This window comes from Solanum verrucosum, unplaced genomic scaffold (genome assembly GCF_900185275.1).
Source record: "Solanum verrucosum unplaced genomic scaffold, falcon-dt-bn FXZP01000255.1, whole genome shotgun sequence".
NCBI classification, from domain to species: domain Eukaryota; kingdom Viridiplantae; phylum Streptophyta; class Magnoliopsida; order Solanales; family Solanaceae; genus Solanum; species Solanum verrucosum.
Window position 1 is genome coordinate 884,732 of NW_026020006.1, and position 17,984 is coordinate 902,715.

General features: G+C 31.3%; 2 protein-coding genes across 2 annotated transcripts; one reads left to right on the plus strand and one right to left on the minus strand.

The window, feature by feature from the left end:
* Positions 1-9,557: 9,557 nt before the first annotated feature.
* LOC125819627 (ankyrin repeat-containing protein ITN1) lies at positions 9,558-14,298 on the plus strand. The gene is made up of 4 exons (XM_049499086.1): positions 9,558-9,718; positions 10,880-11,374; positions 12,215-12,624; positions 13,128-14,298. Exons 1-4 carry the CDS (start codon positions 9,697-9,699, stop codon positions 13,953-13,955), a joined length of 1,755 nt encoding a protein of 584 aa, XP_049355043.1. The 5' UTR covers positions 9,558-9,696; the 3' UTR covers positions 13,956-14,298.
* A 1,235-nt stretch (positions 14,299-15,533) lies between these two features.
* On the minus strand, positions 15,534-16,085 carry LOC125819425 (uncharacterized). Its single transcript, XM_049498856.1, has one exon. It carries the CDS (start codon positions 16,083-16,085, stop codon positions 15,534-15,536), a length of 552 nt encoding a protein of 183 aa, XP_049354813.1.
* Positions 16,086-17,984: the final 1,899 nt, after the last annotated feature.

Here is a 17,984-nt window from a genome sequence, read left to right on the forward strand (position 1 = left end):
GCCAAAATTAACATCAAAATGCTAGTTTATATATATGGGTTTTGGCAAATTTGTCTAGAATAAAAATATTCTATCTTATATGTTTTTAGTTATTAATTCAAATTAAAACTCAATAACTAAAAAGCTAGAGTTTAAGAGATACAGTGATGGCGTTCTGCTTTTTACCTAGAGAGGGGCATTCAACCCCTATTTCATCATATTCTTCTATATGAAATGTTGATATGGATCGAAAAAGGATAATTCAAATAAGGCTATTATTGGAAGATTTTTTTTTTTTATCGAATAGACTAGCACAAGTAAAAAAAGATTGAATAATTTATTAATTTAATCAAGAAGCGGAACATACACTATATTAAAAATGATCTTTGACGGTAATTTATTAATGGTAATAGCTTAATCGTTGTTAAATATGTATTTTTAGAAGCAATTAACATTCTTTGTAAATATTTCTAAAGCTTATAGCGACATTGGATCTAATGACTACTAATTAATATTAATAAAAAACATTATCACTCTTTGTTAAATGTGTATATTTATTATCACTATTTTTATTCCTATTATTTAGGAAGACAATGTTCTTCTAATTCTAGGATACCTTTTAATCTCTTTTATTATTTTCTTCTCTTTTTTTTTTCATTAGGTAATTTTCTATCAATTGTTTTAACTATTCGACTTTTGTATTGAAACATTTAAATCTAATATGTAAATAATAGTTATCTATGTTTTTCATTAAAATAATAACTCAATTTGCACATGCATACACTTACTACTATAATTTTAAAAAATAGTTTGCATCCATTAAAAATGTCCTTTAGAATCAAACCTCATTTATACTGAATTAAAGTCTCCATTTATATGGGATTTTTTTTTGTTAATTTTGGAATATATCAATTCACACGTTTTTGCACGAATCTTTATTATAATGAGTATATTATAGTACTACAATACTAAACTTTTAATAATAAACAAGAATGGATTTTATCTAGTACAAAAATAAAAATATTCTTTTTCATCAAGCAATTTGTTGGACATGAAACTTAACTCTGGCTCTTCCTCTGTATTAAGCAACGTTAATTGGATATGAAATTTTATTGCTTTAGCGGTTTCGGTAATAGTTTAGATTTTTTCTATTATCAGATTATTGATTCTTAACGGTTTGAGGTATTTTTTTAACAGATTAATTAACCAATAACCCGATCGAAAATTACAATAAATTATATTTATACCATTCGATATATAAAGTTCTTAACTTAGAGTTTATTTTCATATTTTATTTCTAATTGTCTCAATCTCTTGATTACTCTACAATGTGTGTTTATACTTTTGAGAAAGATGCAAAATTTGTCAAGTCATGTGCAATTGTGCATAGTTCATTTGGTTTGTTACCTTGTTTATAAGTGATTTTCATTGATTTTTTTTTGTCAAATCTAAACGGTTAAACCAATAACCGATAAACTGATACCTGATAAGTTAATACTTGATGATTCTATAATATTTTAGCATATCTACAAATCGATAAATTAAACTTTAAAATCAAATCTATCGATACTCATCGCAGATTAATCAACCTGTGGTGCTAAATGTCGAAAAAATGTCGATTCAAAAGCAACAATAGACGCAAAAGGGGCAACAAGTCACAAGCCATCTTTACACACTAAAAGTTTAACTTTTTATCACATTAATATTTTTCTATCTCATTCCAATCCTCTTCTCTATTTACATTGAGAATATTATCCTTAAAATATTTTAAATTTTTATATGAATCTACTTTTTTTGCTATTCTTAATTAATATTGGAATATAGGAAAAAATCATTTCGCAAATTCAACGAGCAAGGTTTTTTGACATGAGGGAAATTTTCCTAGTGTTTTTCATAAAGTTCCACTTCTTCCTTTTTATATAATAATTTGTAGGGAATGCAAATTTTTCCTTTGACTATAATGTCTTACTATAGGATTGATTTGGTGGACATTTTTTTGTTTTTGTTTTTTTTATCGGTGTCCGATATATGATTAATTGATTCGATCCGCGTAAGATTTTCATTTCAAGAAGGTAATGAATTGATTTTGTATTATATATTATATAGGATACATTGTAATTTGTATCATGTAAGATGTGTATATCTACTTGTTCAACGTTATACAAGTTTAAATATCTATTTATGCATATCTAAACTTGGAGATTATAAATATGAGCCAAAATCAAGTATGTATTATGCATGGCTTCTTAAAATGTGAATCCAAAAGTATGATTTTGGAGAATGGAAAATCCACATATAGATTCTTTGTGCACTTATTTTCAAGAATCAACAAATGGACAAAGAATAATCCAAAATCTCTATTTTTTTCTCCCAACGTGAAGGACAATGCTAATTTTTTTTGGTTTAATTAATTTCCTGTTTGATGCAAAACAAAATTCCTAGAATCTCTACTCTAAAAAAAAAATTAGCCAAATGTTAGTCATTATTCCTTGACTAATACATTAGTGGTCCTAAAAACGTGAATATTTATAGAATATGACCTTTGGATTTAATTATCTTCTACGTACGTACAAGTAATTAATTGTTATATATATATATATATATATATATATTGTATGTATATTGTTTTATTAAATGATGATATTCATTTTATTTCTAGTTGTTTACTTCTTTGTATTTCAAAATCGGTTGATTGGGGACAAGCTCAAAGTACTTCCACGTGAGAGTGACACTAAAAGTCGTGCGACTCAAAGATAATATAGAATATGGCATTTGAATTTAAGTTTAAACTTCTCATTTTATTTTTATCGACACGTTATAACTAATACATGATGGGATATATCGTAATAACAATATTGGAATAATTAGATAAAATATCAGTTACGATGTGACTTCTCTAAATATATGTTGGACAGGTGACCCTCCCAAATTGAGTCCGGAGTCAAAAGGGCAAAAAAAATTATCAAAAATTTCAAAAGGGAACATTAATTTTTTTTTTAACCAAAAGGGTAAAATCGCTCTTGAGGGAGCGATATCCTTCGGAGAAAATTAACTCCGTCTACTCCATTAAAATAAACAAAAATCGCTGCCCCAGCATCGATTTTATTGATTTTTTTTATTGTTTTTCTCGTAAAATCGCTGCCTTAGTAGCGAATTTGTCAAGTTTGTCTTTTTTTTATAAAATCACTGCACCGGCAGAGATTTTGTCAATTATTTTTTTTAAATGGCTGCTTCAGCAGCCTTTTTTTTTTTAAAAAAATAATTAATATCGCTGCAATGGCAGCGATTCTCTTTTATTTTTTTATTTTTCTTTTTAATTTTTTTCCAAAACTTCTTTTAACAAAAAAGTTTAAAGACAAAACGCTTTGGAAAAAAAAGTTTTGAAATAAAACGCTGCTCCGCAGCTATTTAAAAATAAAATAAAATTTAAAGAATTTTAAAGAATATCGCTGCAATTGCACCGACTTTAATTTTTTTATGTAAAAAAAAGAAAAAACACTGCTCCTTTCGCCTTTGATAACACTTCTAGTTGCTGCCTATAAGGATTTTACAATATTAATCAGAATGCTAGATAATGAAAATAAAATGGAATAATGTTGAATGCATCACAAAAGTATTTTTGGCTAATGTTGCTCAAACTTTTTAAAAATATTAAATGTTTCTCAAATTATTAAAAAATAAATCAAGAAAAATATATTTATCATATGTTGTTTTCTTTTTGTTTTATTTGGGCCGGTAACTATTGGGTCGGCTAAATTTTTGTTGGGCCTTTTTTTTCATTATATAAAATCGGCCCAATGGACATATTAACTTCTTTTTAAAAAAAGAAAAGGATAGAAAGTAGGGGAAACTACATAAATGGGCCATAAAATCTAAAATAATTAAAAGTTCTTACCCAAATCCAAAGTAATTCCTGAAATATTCATTCTCTCATAAATAATTACAGTCCATATGCTCCATTCGTTAAGAGTGATAATTTTCGCTTAACTGATACTAAATCGGTATGATATATTGTATTGGTATCATTAAGGTTGATAATTTCACTTAACTAATACTAAATCAGTATATATATATACTGTATTGGTATCATTAAGGTTTCTTGTTAAGAAATTATTTATTAGTCAATGATACTATAAGAGTATGTATGTATATTTTATGGTATCATTAAGGTTTCTTGTTAAAAAATTACTCATTAGTCAATGATGATATAAGGGGATATTTGGTTAGTTATTTAGTGGGGTATGAATGTAAAGGGATATATGTTTGTAATTATTTTGCTTTTATGGGGTATTTGCTTATTTTTTCCCAAGAAAGTATGATAAATTGATAATGGAGATATTCAAGAAAGTAAACACTTCAATTTTGAGAGTGCGTGTATGTAATGACCCTAAAGGTCATTTTTGAAAATTTTCATAAAATGACAGTTTTACCCCTCCCGATAGTTGCCCCGAGTCCTAATTGTTGTATTTTCGAAGTTGGTTTGAAGGAAAATTGATGAAAAGTTGAGTTTTTGGAAAGTTGAGTTTTTAAGAGTTAAAATTTGGTTAAAAATGCTATTTCGAGTCATTTGGAGTTTCGAGACTCGAATCGGATTTCCGTCGATTCCAACAGTTTTAGAATGTCGAAACAGGTCTATGAGAATTTATGGAGTCGAATTTGGAGTTAAAACGAAGATTTGAGGTCCTAAATTGCTAAAATTGTGAAATTTTGATCAAGAGTTGACTTTGGTCAACAAACGAGGTTCCGGTGCTCGAAATGGAATTCCGAGGGCACCGTTGGATTCAGGGGGTGATTCTAAGTCTAGAATGAGTATTGGCTGAATTTTTAGAGTCCCCGAGTGCGTTTCGAGTTTTTGAGCCTAAAATTAGTTTCTTGACGCCTTATCGGATACCGGGTCAAAGAGACCTCGAATTCAAATTCCGACAATTTCATTGAGTCCGAAATGTCATTTTCAAGCTAGTAGCATATTTGGTTTGTGTTAGGGAAGTGCCAAATGAGTTTTGGGTGAGCTTTTAAGCTTCTTGGATGCTTTGACACTATTTCAGCAAATTTTAGCAACTAAAGGGTTCATTATTAGTTTTAAAGGTTGAAAAATTATTCCGAAGGTTCTGAAATTTTGAGCATGAATTATAGGACTTATCTGCAAATTTTGGTGCATTTTCGCTAACCTGATATTGGACTTTTATCGCAAATAAGAAATAATTGTTTACCAAGTAGAAATGATATTTGATTGGGCAAACGAGCATGAAATTGAGCTTCGATTGAACGAGCAGGTCCGTATCATTATTTAAGACATTTACAAAAAAGAATCGGGTCATTTCACTATCGTATGAGGAAATTACGGCTTTTTTAGTGAAAGATTAACTGTTGTTTTTCTGGTGCATAACAGCCATGTATACTATTATAAAAATCTCAGACTGTGTTGATTTGGTATTTTGAGCATATAGGGAGTTCTAGAGATCGGAATGGAGTGATTCTTACGGGTTTCTTCTTGAATTAATATGAGGGTTAGTATTCAATCTTCAATTCAACATTTTCTCATAATTTCTTTATCTGGTTTTTTTTTCCCTATTCGTAAACCTCTTGGGAAAAATTGGGGTTTTATCGATTTGGACTCCCTTTTTTATGAAAAAGGTATATTTACGATCCTTATGTTATGGGTAAACTGATTTTAACATAAAATTATTAATTCATCGATTATTTTCATCATATTAACCGCGTACAATTTGGACTTTCCCGGTAAAGTTAAAGTTTGATAAATTGAGAATTTCAAGGTCGATCTTAACTCCGATTTTGATGAAATTTCATATTTGAACTTATCTAAGTATGGGTAAGATGTTTTTCAAGAGATATTTCATTTTCGAGTCGGGGTTTCGGATCTGAATATTTTAGGCTTCTTCAAGAACGTGATTTTTCCTTCAAATTGAGTTTGTGAATTGATTTCAACTCCGTTTTCAAATTGGTTTTCACCATTAGCTTCCAAATACTTTAAGGATCATTTTACATAAAAAATTTCCAGATTTGGGTATCGTTTTTCGGTATGAGACTTTTGGACCGTTTTGGCCCTTTTTCCCTAAATTTCTTGATTTTGGTGTTATTGGACTTGAATTGTGATTGTGAATAATTGTTTGAATAGATTATCGTGATCCGGATTATACTCGAAAAGGAAAGGCTCAAGTCAAGTAACTTTTGGAGTTCGTTTTAAGGCAAGTGGCTTCCAAACTTTGTAAAACTCTTAGAATACGCATGACTACTTTCCTAATTGTGTTGGGGAGTAATGGGGATTGAGGATGGATTTTATTTGTTGATTGAAATTGTTGTAAATGAAAGATGGGGAATAAAACGAGCTAAATGTGTTATATGTGACTTGAATTTGTTGAATAAGTCATGTGATAACTGATATTGAGGGGATAGAAGAGCATGAGTAGGCTATGATTGATACAGACATTGTGATTGAGACAGGTGATGTGTAATGCTATGATGTGGTCGTGATATGGTTGTGATTGAGACTGGTGATGTGTAATATTATGATGTGGTCGTGATATGGTTGTGATTGAGACAGGTGATGTGTAATACTATGATGTGGTCGTGATATGGTTGTGATTGAGACAGATGATGTGTAATACTATGATGTGATCGTGATATGATTGTGATTGATGACATGTGCATATTCATTATTCATCCCATGTGTGAACTATCTGTTGCATGAGTTCTGAGACATTGATATGAGGATGGATGGATATGAAACACAGTTGAGACTAGCTCCGGCTAGCGATTTGGATGCCCGTGGGATCCGGTTCCGGTTGTGATACATGGTCCATGTGTGGCCCCCATGGGTTCTGATTTGAGTATTCAGCGCGGACTGATTACGTCAACAAATGTGTATCGTAGGACAGACATGCATCACGACTACATGACATCATTATTACATTTTGCATCGCATTTGCCTTATCTTTGTCTGTGATGTGTGGATTGTATTGGTTTACCCTTCTTATGTAGAATTTGATCTACTTGCTCTTATTTGTTGATCTGAGGTTGATGAGAATATACTGTTGGTTCTGGCTGTTGAATATGATCTGTTTAGTATAGGTTGGTTGGTTTACTGCTAGATTGAAGTTTCGATGGTTCGGTTGGATTTGAAAGGAGTTGTTTGTAGCTGCTAGTTTTGCTTAGTTTAGAGTTACTTGCGAGTACCTGTGGTTTTCGGTACTCACCCTTGCTTCTACATAATTGTGTAGGTTGACAGCTCTCTCTCAGATTCGGCTTAGTAGTTTCTTTAGCAGATTGAGCTTCGGGACACACTCGAGAGGTAGCGGTTCATTCTAGACGTGCCCTTGAGTTATCTTTACTTTCAGTTTTGTTCTATTCGAGAACTATAATCTGAGACTTGTATATTTTTATTCGAATTCTGTATTTAGAGGTTTGTACATGTGACAACCAAATTCTGGGTAGTGTTGAGTCTTAATTAAAGTCTTCCGCTTATTTATTATCTTTTATTCTCGTATTTCTACTTCTCTATTGTTGTGGTTGGGTTAGGCTGACGTGTCCGGTGGGAAATGGACACGTGCCATCACATTCGAATTTGGGGTGTGACAGTGTATAGACACTTCAATTGACAACTAAATAGTCTAACTCGTTTTCACAGTGTCTCGTGGACAACCAATATGTTGGATGTGACACATAAATTTTAAAGGTGTCTATATGATCATTTTGTAATAAGTTGGAGGCGTTCAACATTCTTCTAATATAGTGACGATAAATTAAGATGTCTAGCTGTGCATACTCAAAATTGAAATTTTTATTTGTCAGTCGAGGCCAAACTTGAGTATATATTTATGTATTATGTCTATGGATAATACTTCATTTGTCTCAATTTATATGATGCATTTTGGTTCACCATGAAGTTCAAGAGAAAAACCTTTGAAACTTATGATTTATATTAAATAATAAATATTGTATAATTATAAATCATCTCATTGAGATAAAATTAAAAATTGGACATTAAATTAATTTTATAAATAGTATATATATATATATATTTTATTTTTTTATATATATTTTTTTTAGATAAACTAAAACGAAAAATGAATTAGTGGTTGCTGGCCGTCTATTTTGACCAATAGGGCCAGCTTTATTATTGTGCTCTCTCTAGTTGCTCAAAATGTTTTTTTTTTTTTTAAAAAAAAGCTTTAATTTCTGTCCATATAAAAGAGGAAGATTTAGTTGTAGAATTTCACATATTAATTAAGGAAGATTAAAATTAACAAATTGTTTATATGATAATTGATAAAGAAAAGATAATTATATATAAATTATTTATTTTACATATAAAGGAAGTAGTTTAATTAATGTAAAGTAAACGGTGAGATAAGTTTATTCCATTGAAAATAAAAAATTATCCAAATTTATTATTTTAAGTGAAAATATGTGGTTGATAGTACATATATCTCTATATTTTATTTTTTGTCCAATCAACTAAACCTTTATAAATAAAAGTATATCTATTAAAAAATCTTATCATTATTTAATTCTTGTATTATAATTTTGGATAATAATTTCGAAATAGCTTGTTCACAAGCTAAACGCTATTTTCATTTATGTGTTCTTATTTTAGAGATATTATTTTTCTAATACAATCAATTAAATATTTATGAAAATTTTATGATGAAATTATTTTTGTAATGCCTTCAAATGACGTGTGCTTCATCACCTTCAATCTATGAGTGAAGTGTTTGTATGAAGTAAAACTCAGACTTAAGATTCGGACAAATTAAAAAAGTGATACATGATAAGAAGAATATGTCAAATGTGATTTAGCATGAATAATAATCAAATTTTATCCTCAATGACTAGTGATGATAATTCTATTGATGAAAGATATGAAGTTAAGACAGTCAGAATCAGTTCAATATCATATTTATAAAGTTCGCTTAACTCTGAAAGTATGGAATCAAACACTAAGTTGTGACTAAACCTAATAAGCTCAGTGGGCTAGTCATTGCGAAAGAATCCGAGATCTCCATCATCCGTTATGAGAGAACTTGAGATCTTCACCAACTACATAACTGAAGTAGATACTAGACTTAATAATGACAATATTATCGAATGATGCTCATTAGGATTTAACTATGAATAATCTTTTATCTACTCTTTTCAAATCATCTAAGTTTATTCATTCACTTCCAGTACACTCTCATCCTAATGTTCTTAAACTCTCAAGCTTATCAAATAACATTGTTAACTGCCAACATCAAAACTCAAGCTCATTTTATTTGCTTAACTTATCATTTCATATCAATTTCATAATCTTTATTCTTGTTACCTTGTTCATATATTTTGATAATTTTAATTAGTATATTCTTAAGGGTAACTATAAATTCACATGTACAATTTTAAGGGTAACTAGTGTTTACACTCACATTTTTGAGATAAATAAAAAATAATTATTGATTCTTTTGCATAAAGTTTTTTTAAATAATTAGAAATAAATAAATAAAATAAATCATTTTCAACTTGTTATTTCTCATCAGTTTCCTAAATTCTGTCTTCTAGTTCCTTTTTTTTTCTTTTTCATTTAAAATATGTTTTATGCTTTTTCATCTTCCACTTTCCTTTACACTTTCCCTTTTCTCATTTCTCAAATCTGATAAAACTCTCATTTTTCTTGACTCTCCGTTTACTTCAATTCCTCTCTGAAATTAATTTTTTTCTTCTTCTATGGCTTCTCCTGTGGAAGAAGGTAACTCTAGCCCATATTTATATTTTCCATAAAAATTGAAAAAAATATATCATAATTGTTTTGATCATCAAATTATCAGTAGCTAATTTTTCGATTTTTTTTTTTTGCTTTATTAGCTCAAGATTTAGTTATAAATATATGGGTATTTCGTAGTTCTTTTTATTAGCTAGTTTTGAAATTTTCAGTTGTTTTCTGCTATATTTGCTGGAAATATAGTTTTAATCATCTGGGTTTGAACAATGGAGATTAATATGGAGAAAAAATGGTTCTTTTTAAATAAATAGGAAAAAATTATCCATGGATTTCTCAGTATATACTTTGGTAATTTTTAGTTTTTTTTTGCTTTATTAGCTGGAGATATAGATTTTAGCATATGGGTATTTTGAATGAGAGATTTATATGTAGAAAGAATGGTTCTTTGGGGGAATTTGAGTTTTTATTTTTGGTTTATTAGCTGGAGATATAGTTTTAAGCATATGGGTATTTCTTAGTAGAGATTTATATTCATTGAGTTTGTACCTTATGTTCATTGAGTTGTACCTTGCAAACAACAACAACAATATACTCGGTGTAATCACACAAGTGGAGTCTGGGGAGGTAGGATGTACACAAACCTTACATCTACCTTTGTGGGGTAGAGACGTTTCTGATAGACTCTATCAACTAAGTTGTACCTTGCATATGTACAAAATTCTTAACTTGAGCGATTTACTATGGTGTGATTTTTCATATTATTTAGATGACAATATGCATTCCGTACCTCGATCTGAAACTAGTTGAGGAAAGCTATATCAATCCTTGAAATTGGGCCAAAGTTATCTGGTACATGTTGCTATGTTGCTGGTGGGAGGTGTGGTAGGTGGTAGGTATCTCGTAGAATTAGTGGTGGTGTGCGAAAGTTGTCCTGGACACAACGGTTATCAAAAAATTCTAAGAACAGCCACTTAGATGGTAATTTGAGTTTTTTTTTGGAAAATTGAAGTTTGTTCAACGGATGAGAATAAACTTTGCAAGTTCTTTTTATGCTTCAATAGTGTTCAGTTCTGAAGACTTTATGATGGAGTTGGTTTTTTATAAGTGGTATTACAACCTGATTCTTGATTATCTAATACTGAGTAGCTACTCTTTTTTGCTGACTAGTTCTGTTTGTGCTTATACTAGGTGAGAGAGATGTCGAGAAAGGACTGATTACTCCAACCCCAAGCCGTAACCCTCTAGCTGAGCCATCACCAACCCCATCTCCATCTTCCGCAACAGCACCAGCTCTGGTGCTTTCCAATTCTGGCAAGAGAATTGACCAAGCAGGGAAAAAGAAATATGTAAAACAGGTTACGGGAAGGCACAATGACACTGAGCTTCATTTAGCAGCTCAGAAAGGTGATCTAGCAGCAGTGAAGCAGATACTTAATGACATTGATACTCAAATGGTCGGGACGCTGAGTGGCGATGACTTTAATCAAGAGGTCGCAGAGATCAGAGCATCTGTAGTGAATGAAGTGAATGAATTAGGAGAGACAGCACTCTTTACAGCAGCAGCGAAGGGATATCTTGAGGTGTTGAAAGAATTATTAAAGTACTGCAACAAGGATACTCTTACTAAGAAGAATCGGTCAGGATTTGATCCTTTGCATATAGCTGCAAGTCAAGGACACCATGGTGAGGATCTTAGATTTCTTGATCATTCAACTTATTTATCCCTTTACAGTTCAGCTTAAACTCAGCTTGTTAACTTTTCTGATATGGAAAGATGAAGGATCGAGTTTAACAAGATGCTGGAAGATTGAAAAAATTGCTAACCAAGTTTTATGTCTCCCTCATAATCTTATTAAGATTTGACAATGTACTTGCTTTACTTTACATTGAAAAGGGAAAGTATGCCTTGAAGTTGCAATGTTAAAAACCGGTCGTAGCTTTCGTAATACATAAATAAACACTCAAACTTGGCTTTGACTGGAAAGTAAGCGCTCCAACTTTGAGAGTGCACATCTAGACACCTCAACTTGGTGTTACTTTACATTGAAGGTGTCTAAATGATCATTTGGTAAGTTGGAGTGTACTACTGACACATTGGAGACGAGTTGAGGTATCTAGGTGTGCATACTCAAAGTTAGAGTGCTAAGTGCTTAGTTGTCGGTTGAGACCAACTTTAAGTGTTTGTTTATGTATTATGTCTAAACTAAATTCTGATTTGAACCCGAACACCCCCCTACCCAATCCCTTACTTGTCAAAAGAGGGTGTTATCCTTGAAGAGATCTTGTTTTAGAATGTCATGCCTTCAGTCTGAGCAGGCTGATGCTGGTTGGTATTGAAGGTTCAAACTTTTTGAATTGACCTACTGCAACCTTGAAATTGCCAAAAATGCGTGTGGAGAATTATTCAGTAAACATTCAGGAAAAAACTCTACAGTTCAGTAAAATATTGAAGATGGATAAGTTTCATGGTGGCAGAAGATACTAATTATTGGACAAAGACTTATTTTTGCATTCTTATGACAGGAATCGTCCAATTGCTTTTAGAGCATGATACCGGACTAAGTAAAACATTTGGCCCTTCAAATGCAACCCCTCTTATAACTGCTGCCTCAAGAGGACATATTGCAGTGGTCAATGAACTGCTGTCAAAGGATTGCACCTTACTGGAAATTTCTAGGTCCAATGGTAAAAATGCATTGCATTTAGCTGCCAGACAAGGGCACGTGGAAATTGTAAAGGCTTTGCTTGACAGAGATCCACAATTGGCCAGGAGGACGGATAAGAAAGGACAAACTGCATTGCATATGGCTGTAAAGGGAATCAATTGTGAGGTGGTGATATTGCTTCTCGAGGCTGATGCTGCTATAGTTATGCTTCCAGACAAGTTTGGCAACACAGCATTACACATAGCTACCCGGAAAAAACGCGCTGAGGTATATAATCTGTTACTCAAACATGAAACTTTTGTGTAATACTTCTTCGCCCCATCCTTCACACCAAATATGACATCACTATTCCTCTACTGTTCTCTGTTTGTAATGCATGGTGTGCTTCAAAGCATGACATAAACTTACTATTCCGTGTGATCGATGAGAAGAAAATTGTTCTTAAATCTGATGTTTCTCTTTCCTAATAAAAAATGTTATTGTTAAATTTGGTTTATTGAATGGATTATGGTCAAGTTTGTTGGTGCATGTCTGTAAGATTATATAAAATTTAGATCACCATTTGTTCGATTGTTTCAATAATCATGGTCCTTGGCCACATTGTTTCATCTTGATAATGAAATACTGCATGGTATCCATTCTTTTGTACTACCTGAACCACTCCCCTTCTTGCTTTTAAGATCTGACTGTTGGAACTTACTTGGCCTTTATCACCTCTTATATATAATGATATTGTGATTGATAATCAATTTAAAACTTTTGCCGTGCAGATAGTAAGAGAGTTGCTATGCCTGCCTGATAGTAATGTTAATGCACTGAACAGAGATCACAAAACAGCTCTTGACATAGCTGAAGATCTTCCACTCTCTGAAGAATCCTCAGATATAAAGGAGTGTTTATACAAATATGGAGCTGTTAGAGCTAATGAATTGAACCAACCAAGGGATGAGTTGAGGAAAACTGTCAGTCAGATCAAGAAAGATATTCACACACAGCTTGAACAAACTAAGAGGACAAATAAAAATGTCCATGGAATTGCTAAAGAGCTTAGAAAGCTCCATCGAGAAGGGATTAATAATGCAACGAATTCTGTGACTGTTGTTGCTGTTCTCTTTGCCACAGTTGCCTTTGCTGCTATTTTTACTGTGCCTGGAGGTGATGATGATCATGGAGTGGCTGTGGTTGTGAGCACTGCTTCTTTTAAGATCTTCTTCATCTTCAACGCCCTTGCTCTTTTTACATCTCTTGCTGTTGTCGTAGTTCAGATTACGTTGGTTAGAGGAGAAACTAAGGCAGAAAGAAGAGTTGTCGAGGTGATTAACAAATTGATGTGGTTGGCTTCTGTCTGCACTTCAGTGGCATTTATGGCATCCTCTTATATAGTAGTCGGTCGCAAGTATGAATGGGCTGCAATATTGGTAACAGCAGTAGGGGGAATAATAATGGCCGGGGTTCTTGGAACCATGACTTACTATGTAGTAAGATCAAGGAAGAAAAGATCGATAAGGAAGAGGGAAAAACATGCTAGAAGTGGTTCCAACTCATGGTACCGCTCCGAGTTCTCTAATTCTGACAACGAAAGGATTTACGCCCTTTGATGTGGAGAGTTTCAACTTGATGAGGAAACAAAGTTGTTCCAGTGTTGTATGTAGTGAAAGGCGAATTCTGGAGAGACCGATGAACACCAACTCATATCCTTCCATACTATCCCTACACCTGGAGGGAACTGCAAGTTTCAAATGAAGATGTTTGATCTGTTCATATTTGGAAGGGAGGTTCCATTTTACGTGTATCATCGTGTCAAGTGTCAACCAATAAAGGCTTCTGTCCCGAGCCAGAACAATGGTGATGATGTATAATTCTAAGCTAAACTCATGGAACTGTAGATTGTAATTTTTGGCATTGGGATCTATATATTCCCATTGATCTAGAATGGGAAAAGATTATGTATCATCATATCATATTCATATGGGAAAAAGGACGAATATAACCCTGAACTATTATAAATGATATGCAGATATCTTCCGTCATACTTTTGAGATATTGGTGCTCCTGTCGTCCAAAAACTAGAGCATATATACCCTTTATACTAACAGACATACACGTGTCATAATTTTATCCACCGATTTGATATTTATTAAATATCGGATCGATAGATAAGATTGTGTCACGTGTCCCTATTTAGTCTTCCGTTAGAGTGAAGGGCATATATGCTTTAATTTTTGGACAGCAGGGGCACGAATGTCCCAAAAATATGACGAAGGATATCTGTATATCATTTACGATAGTTCGGAGGTTATTTGTCTTTTTTCCCTATTCGTATTCATTCATTCATATTCATATATTATTAAATGTGGGAAGCTCCAACCTTCAAAGTTGGAATATCATTTTATCCCTCCACTCAATAAAAAATTATAAAACATCTAATTAATTTAAATATTAAATAAAAAGCATATCATATAGTAAATGTTCAAAGTGGGAAAGTATAAAATCAAAAAATGAAAGACGAAAATGTCCATATAAAGTTGCTAGACATTTTTACCCTTTTTAAAGACTTAATTAGTTATTTTATATTTAATCATATCATATTGTATTTGCTTTTATCATCAACGTCGAATTACAAGTTCACCATTGCAATAAATCAAAATATCATAAACCATTTAATTAAATATTATACAATCATATTTTAATTACTTGAAGGTTGAAATACAAGTTCAACACAATACAAAATTTACGGCCCCTTATTGAATTAAAATCAAATTAAATAGGAGTAATGTTTAAATAACATAAATAGTGAGTAAACAAAAAACTCAACAATCATATTTTAATCCTCCACGTTCAATTCTCCCTAAATGTGTGAAACTAATTTATTCGCCCGTTATGTGCTTTTAAGTACTCCATTGTTCCAAATTACTTATCCATTTTTTTTTAGTTGTCCCTAATTACTTGTCCATTTTGACAAATCAAGAAATGACAATTTTTTTGCCTATTATACTCTCAATTAATTGCATTGAAAAATATAGAACTTTTTGAAAATTCCAAGTTTTTAATTCATCCCTCATAATTATTTTTTTGGTAACAACTGTAAAATATTACTATAACCACCAAAGAACATATACAAATAAAAGAGCACCTATTTCTGAAACAGAGAATAGGCCTCTAACAAAACAAAATACCTAGTTGCATAACAAATGCTGAATAAAGTGTCTACATTTATTTGCTCTCTTAGAACTACTAAGTAAGTGTAATCTTTCACTGATTTCCTTCTTTATCTGTGTTACTGCCTCTTCCGTATGTACACGTATGTCTCTAAATCTCCTCCAATTCCTAGCACGCCAAGTGTGGTATATGATTGCTCCGCAGATAGCTGCCATGATCTCTTTTTTGAATTGCTTCCAACGATTCCCTTTTATGTTTTCCAGGACCTGTACAATACCAATATTATGCACTGGTACTTCTGTCCATTGGTGCATAGCTTGCCACACAGTTGATGTCCATTTGCAATCTTCAAAGAGATGAACATTAGTCTCCATTACTTTTTTCTCACATAAACAACATGCAGTATCCTCCACATGAATCTGCAGTCTCAACTTTCTTTCCTGTGTGAGTAATCTTCCTTGAACTGCTAACCATGTCATGAATCTATGCTTTGGTATAGCCATTGATGTCCAGACTAGTTCAGCAATATTCCATCTAGGCTTAGTACCCATGAGTGCTTGATCCCTCATAATTGATAGAGGTAAAATGATAAATTTACTATGTCACTTAATATGTGTGTCAATTCAAAAGTGAACCAGTAATTAGGAACATAGGAAGTAACTTCTTACACAAATGAGAAGTTGAACAATTCTTCTTTAATGGGTCAATTTTATTTTTTCACCTATTATGAGCATATGTAATGTAACTTACACATATTTTTTGCCTCTAAAAACTTCATTCATAACAATATGAATTACCTCAATTATTACTGCTAATTACTCTCTCTTTTCCTAATTACTTGTCCACTTTTGAATTGACACACCTATTAAGAAAATAATTATTGATATAGTGAGTTTACAAACTTAAGATTTTCAAGAAGTTCTACATTTTTCAAAGTAATTAATTGAGGGTATAATAGATAAAAAAAAAATTGTCCTTTCTTGATTTGTCAAAGTGGACAAGTAATTAGGGACAACTATAAAAAAAAAAGTGGACAAGTAATTAGGGACAGAATGAAGTATTTTATTTTTTCTTCTTCTCACCTATTAATTGTTTTTCACAACCTTCCACATTCCTTGTTATTTTCACAATATTTGATTTATCTTCATTAAATGATTTATCGTAAATACTTCTGCACATGCACATTTTTTGAAAGTGTAACAATTGTTTGGGAAACTGAAAAGTTAGTCCAACTAAACTGACTTGATATATTTATTGTTTACTATTAATGTAAACTCATGGAAAAAAAAACTCACATATATGGATTTGTGAAGGGTTATTAATCCAAAACTCAACGTGTAGTAATTCATATTTTAAGGTGGAGTGATTTGGATAGCAGAACAAGAAATTGTTGTACTAGTAAGAATTTTGAGTTTTTGACTAACTCAATTATTTCTAATTTTTTATTTTTATCTTCTTTTTTTATTGTGAAGAACATATGAATTGTTACCAAGTATGTAGGTCATTGTTTTTATCTTTATATTTTCATTGCAAGTATACTTTCATATGTCAAAATGAAATTTCTATCAATTATAAAACTTTGTTCTATCAGAAAGTACATTTATCATTATTTCTAATGATCTTATATAACTTAGTATGGGATACACATGCAACGCACGTGTCCAGAACTAGAATTATAAAAAGTAGGAAGCTTTAAAATGCAAAATTGAATTACCATTTTTTTCCTACACTAAATTATAATATTAAAAATCATTTAATTAATCATTAAATAATAAATCATATATCATATTACAAGTGGAAAGACCCTAAATGAAAAGTTACATTACAATCAATCATACTATAATATTTTTGCATTTTTTTCACCATTTTTATAAATATTTACTGCCTTAATAAAATTCTCACACCATAAATGTTGAAGTAAATTCCACGTAGCAATACAAAAGGCCAAATAACCACTTAATAGCACATATAATACTTAATTAAATTGGTTTGCATTTAAACACAATTAAGATTTTTTTTTCTTTTGCATTATCTTTTTCAGTGGACAAGGAAGCATTTACGTGTAAATTATTATAGTTAGACAAATATATCTCAAATCTTATATAAAAAAACACATTTTAAAGAAATATTGTATTCTTTTACATCATAGAGTAACATGTATGCATGTTTAATATAAAGTAACTACTATAAATAGTATCAAAACTAACTTAATTTATATTTCAACTCTGCAAATATTAAATCCATTTTGGATGCAAGCGTAAGGAGATTAAAATATAAGATTCATTATCTTTAGAAATTTATATTTTTTAATATACTTTAATATCTATTTTTATCATCTAACATATCAATTGAAATTGTATAGAAGATTTTTATACCAACTAATAGAAATATACGTGCAACACACGTAATCAAAACTAGTATGTAAAAAAGACTCAGAAAGTTATCAGTTTCTATGCTATCTACCACTT

What these genes read in the sequence shown, in the direction of transcription:
- LOC125819627 (XM_049499086.1), top strand. Translation starts at nt 9,697, where the DNA reads ATGGCTTCTCCTGTGGAAGAAG. An exon ending in GGCTTCTCCTGTGGAAGAAG is followed by an intron (nt 9,719 to 10,879) that starts GTAACTCTAGCC and finishes TGCTTATACTAG; the next exon opens with GTGAGAGAGATGTCGAGAAA. An exon ending in TGCAAGTCAAGGACACCATG is followed by an intron (nt 11,375 to 12,214) that starts GTGAGGATCTTA and finishes TTCTTATGACAG; the next exon opens with GAATCGTCCAATTGCTTTTA.
- LOC125819425 (XM_049498856.1), bottom strand. Translation starts at nt 16,085, where the DNA reads ATGAGGGATCAAGCACTCATGGGTACTAAGCCTAGATGGAATATTGCT.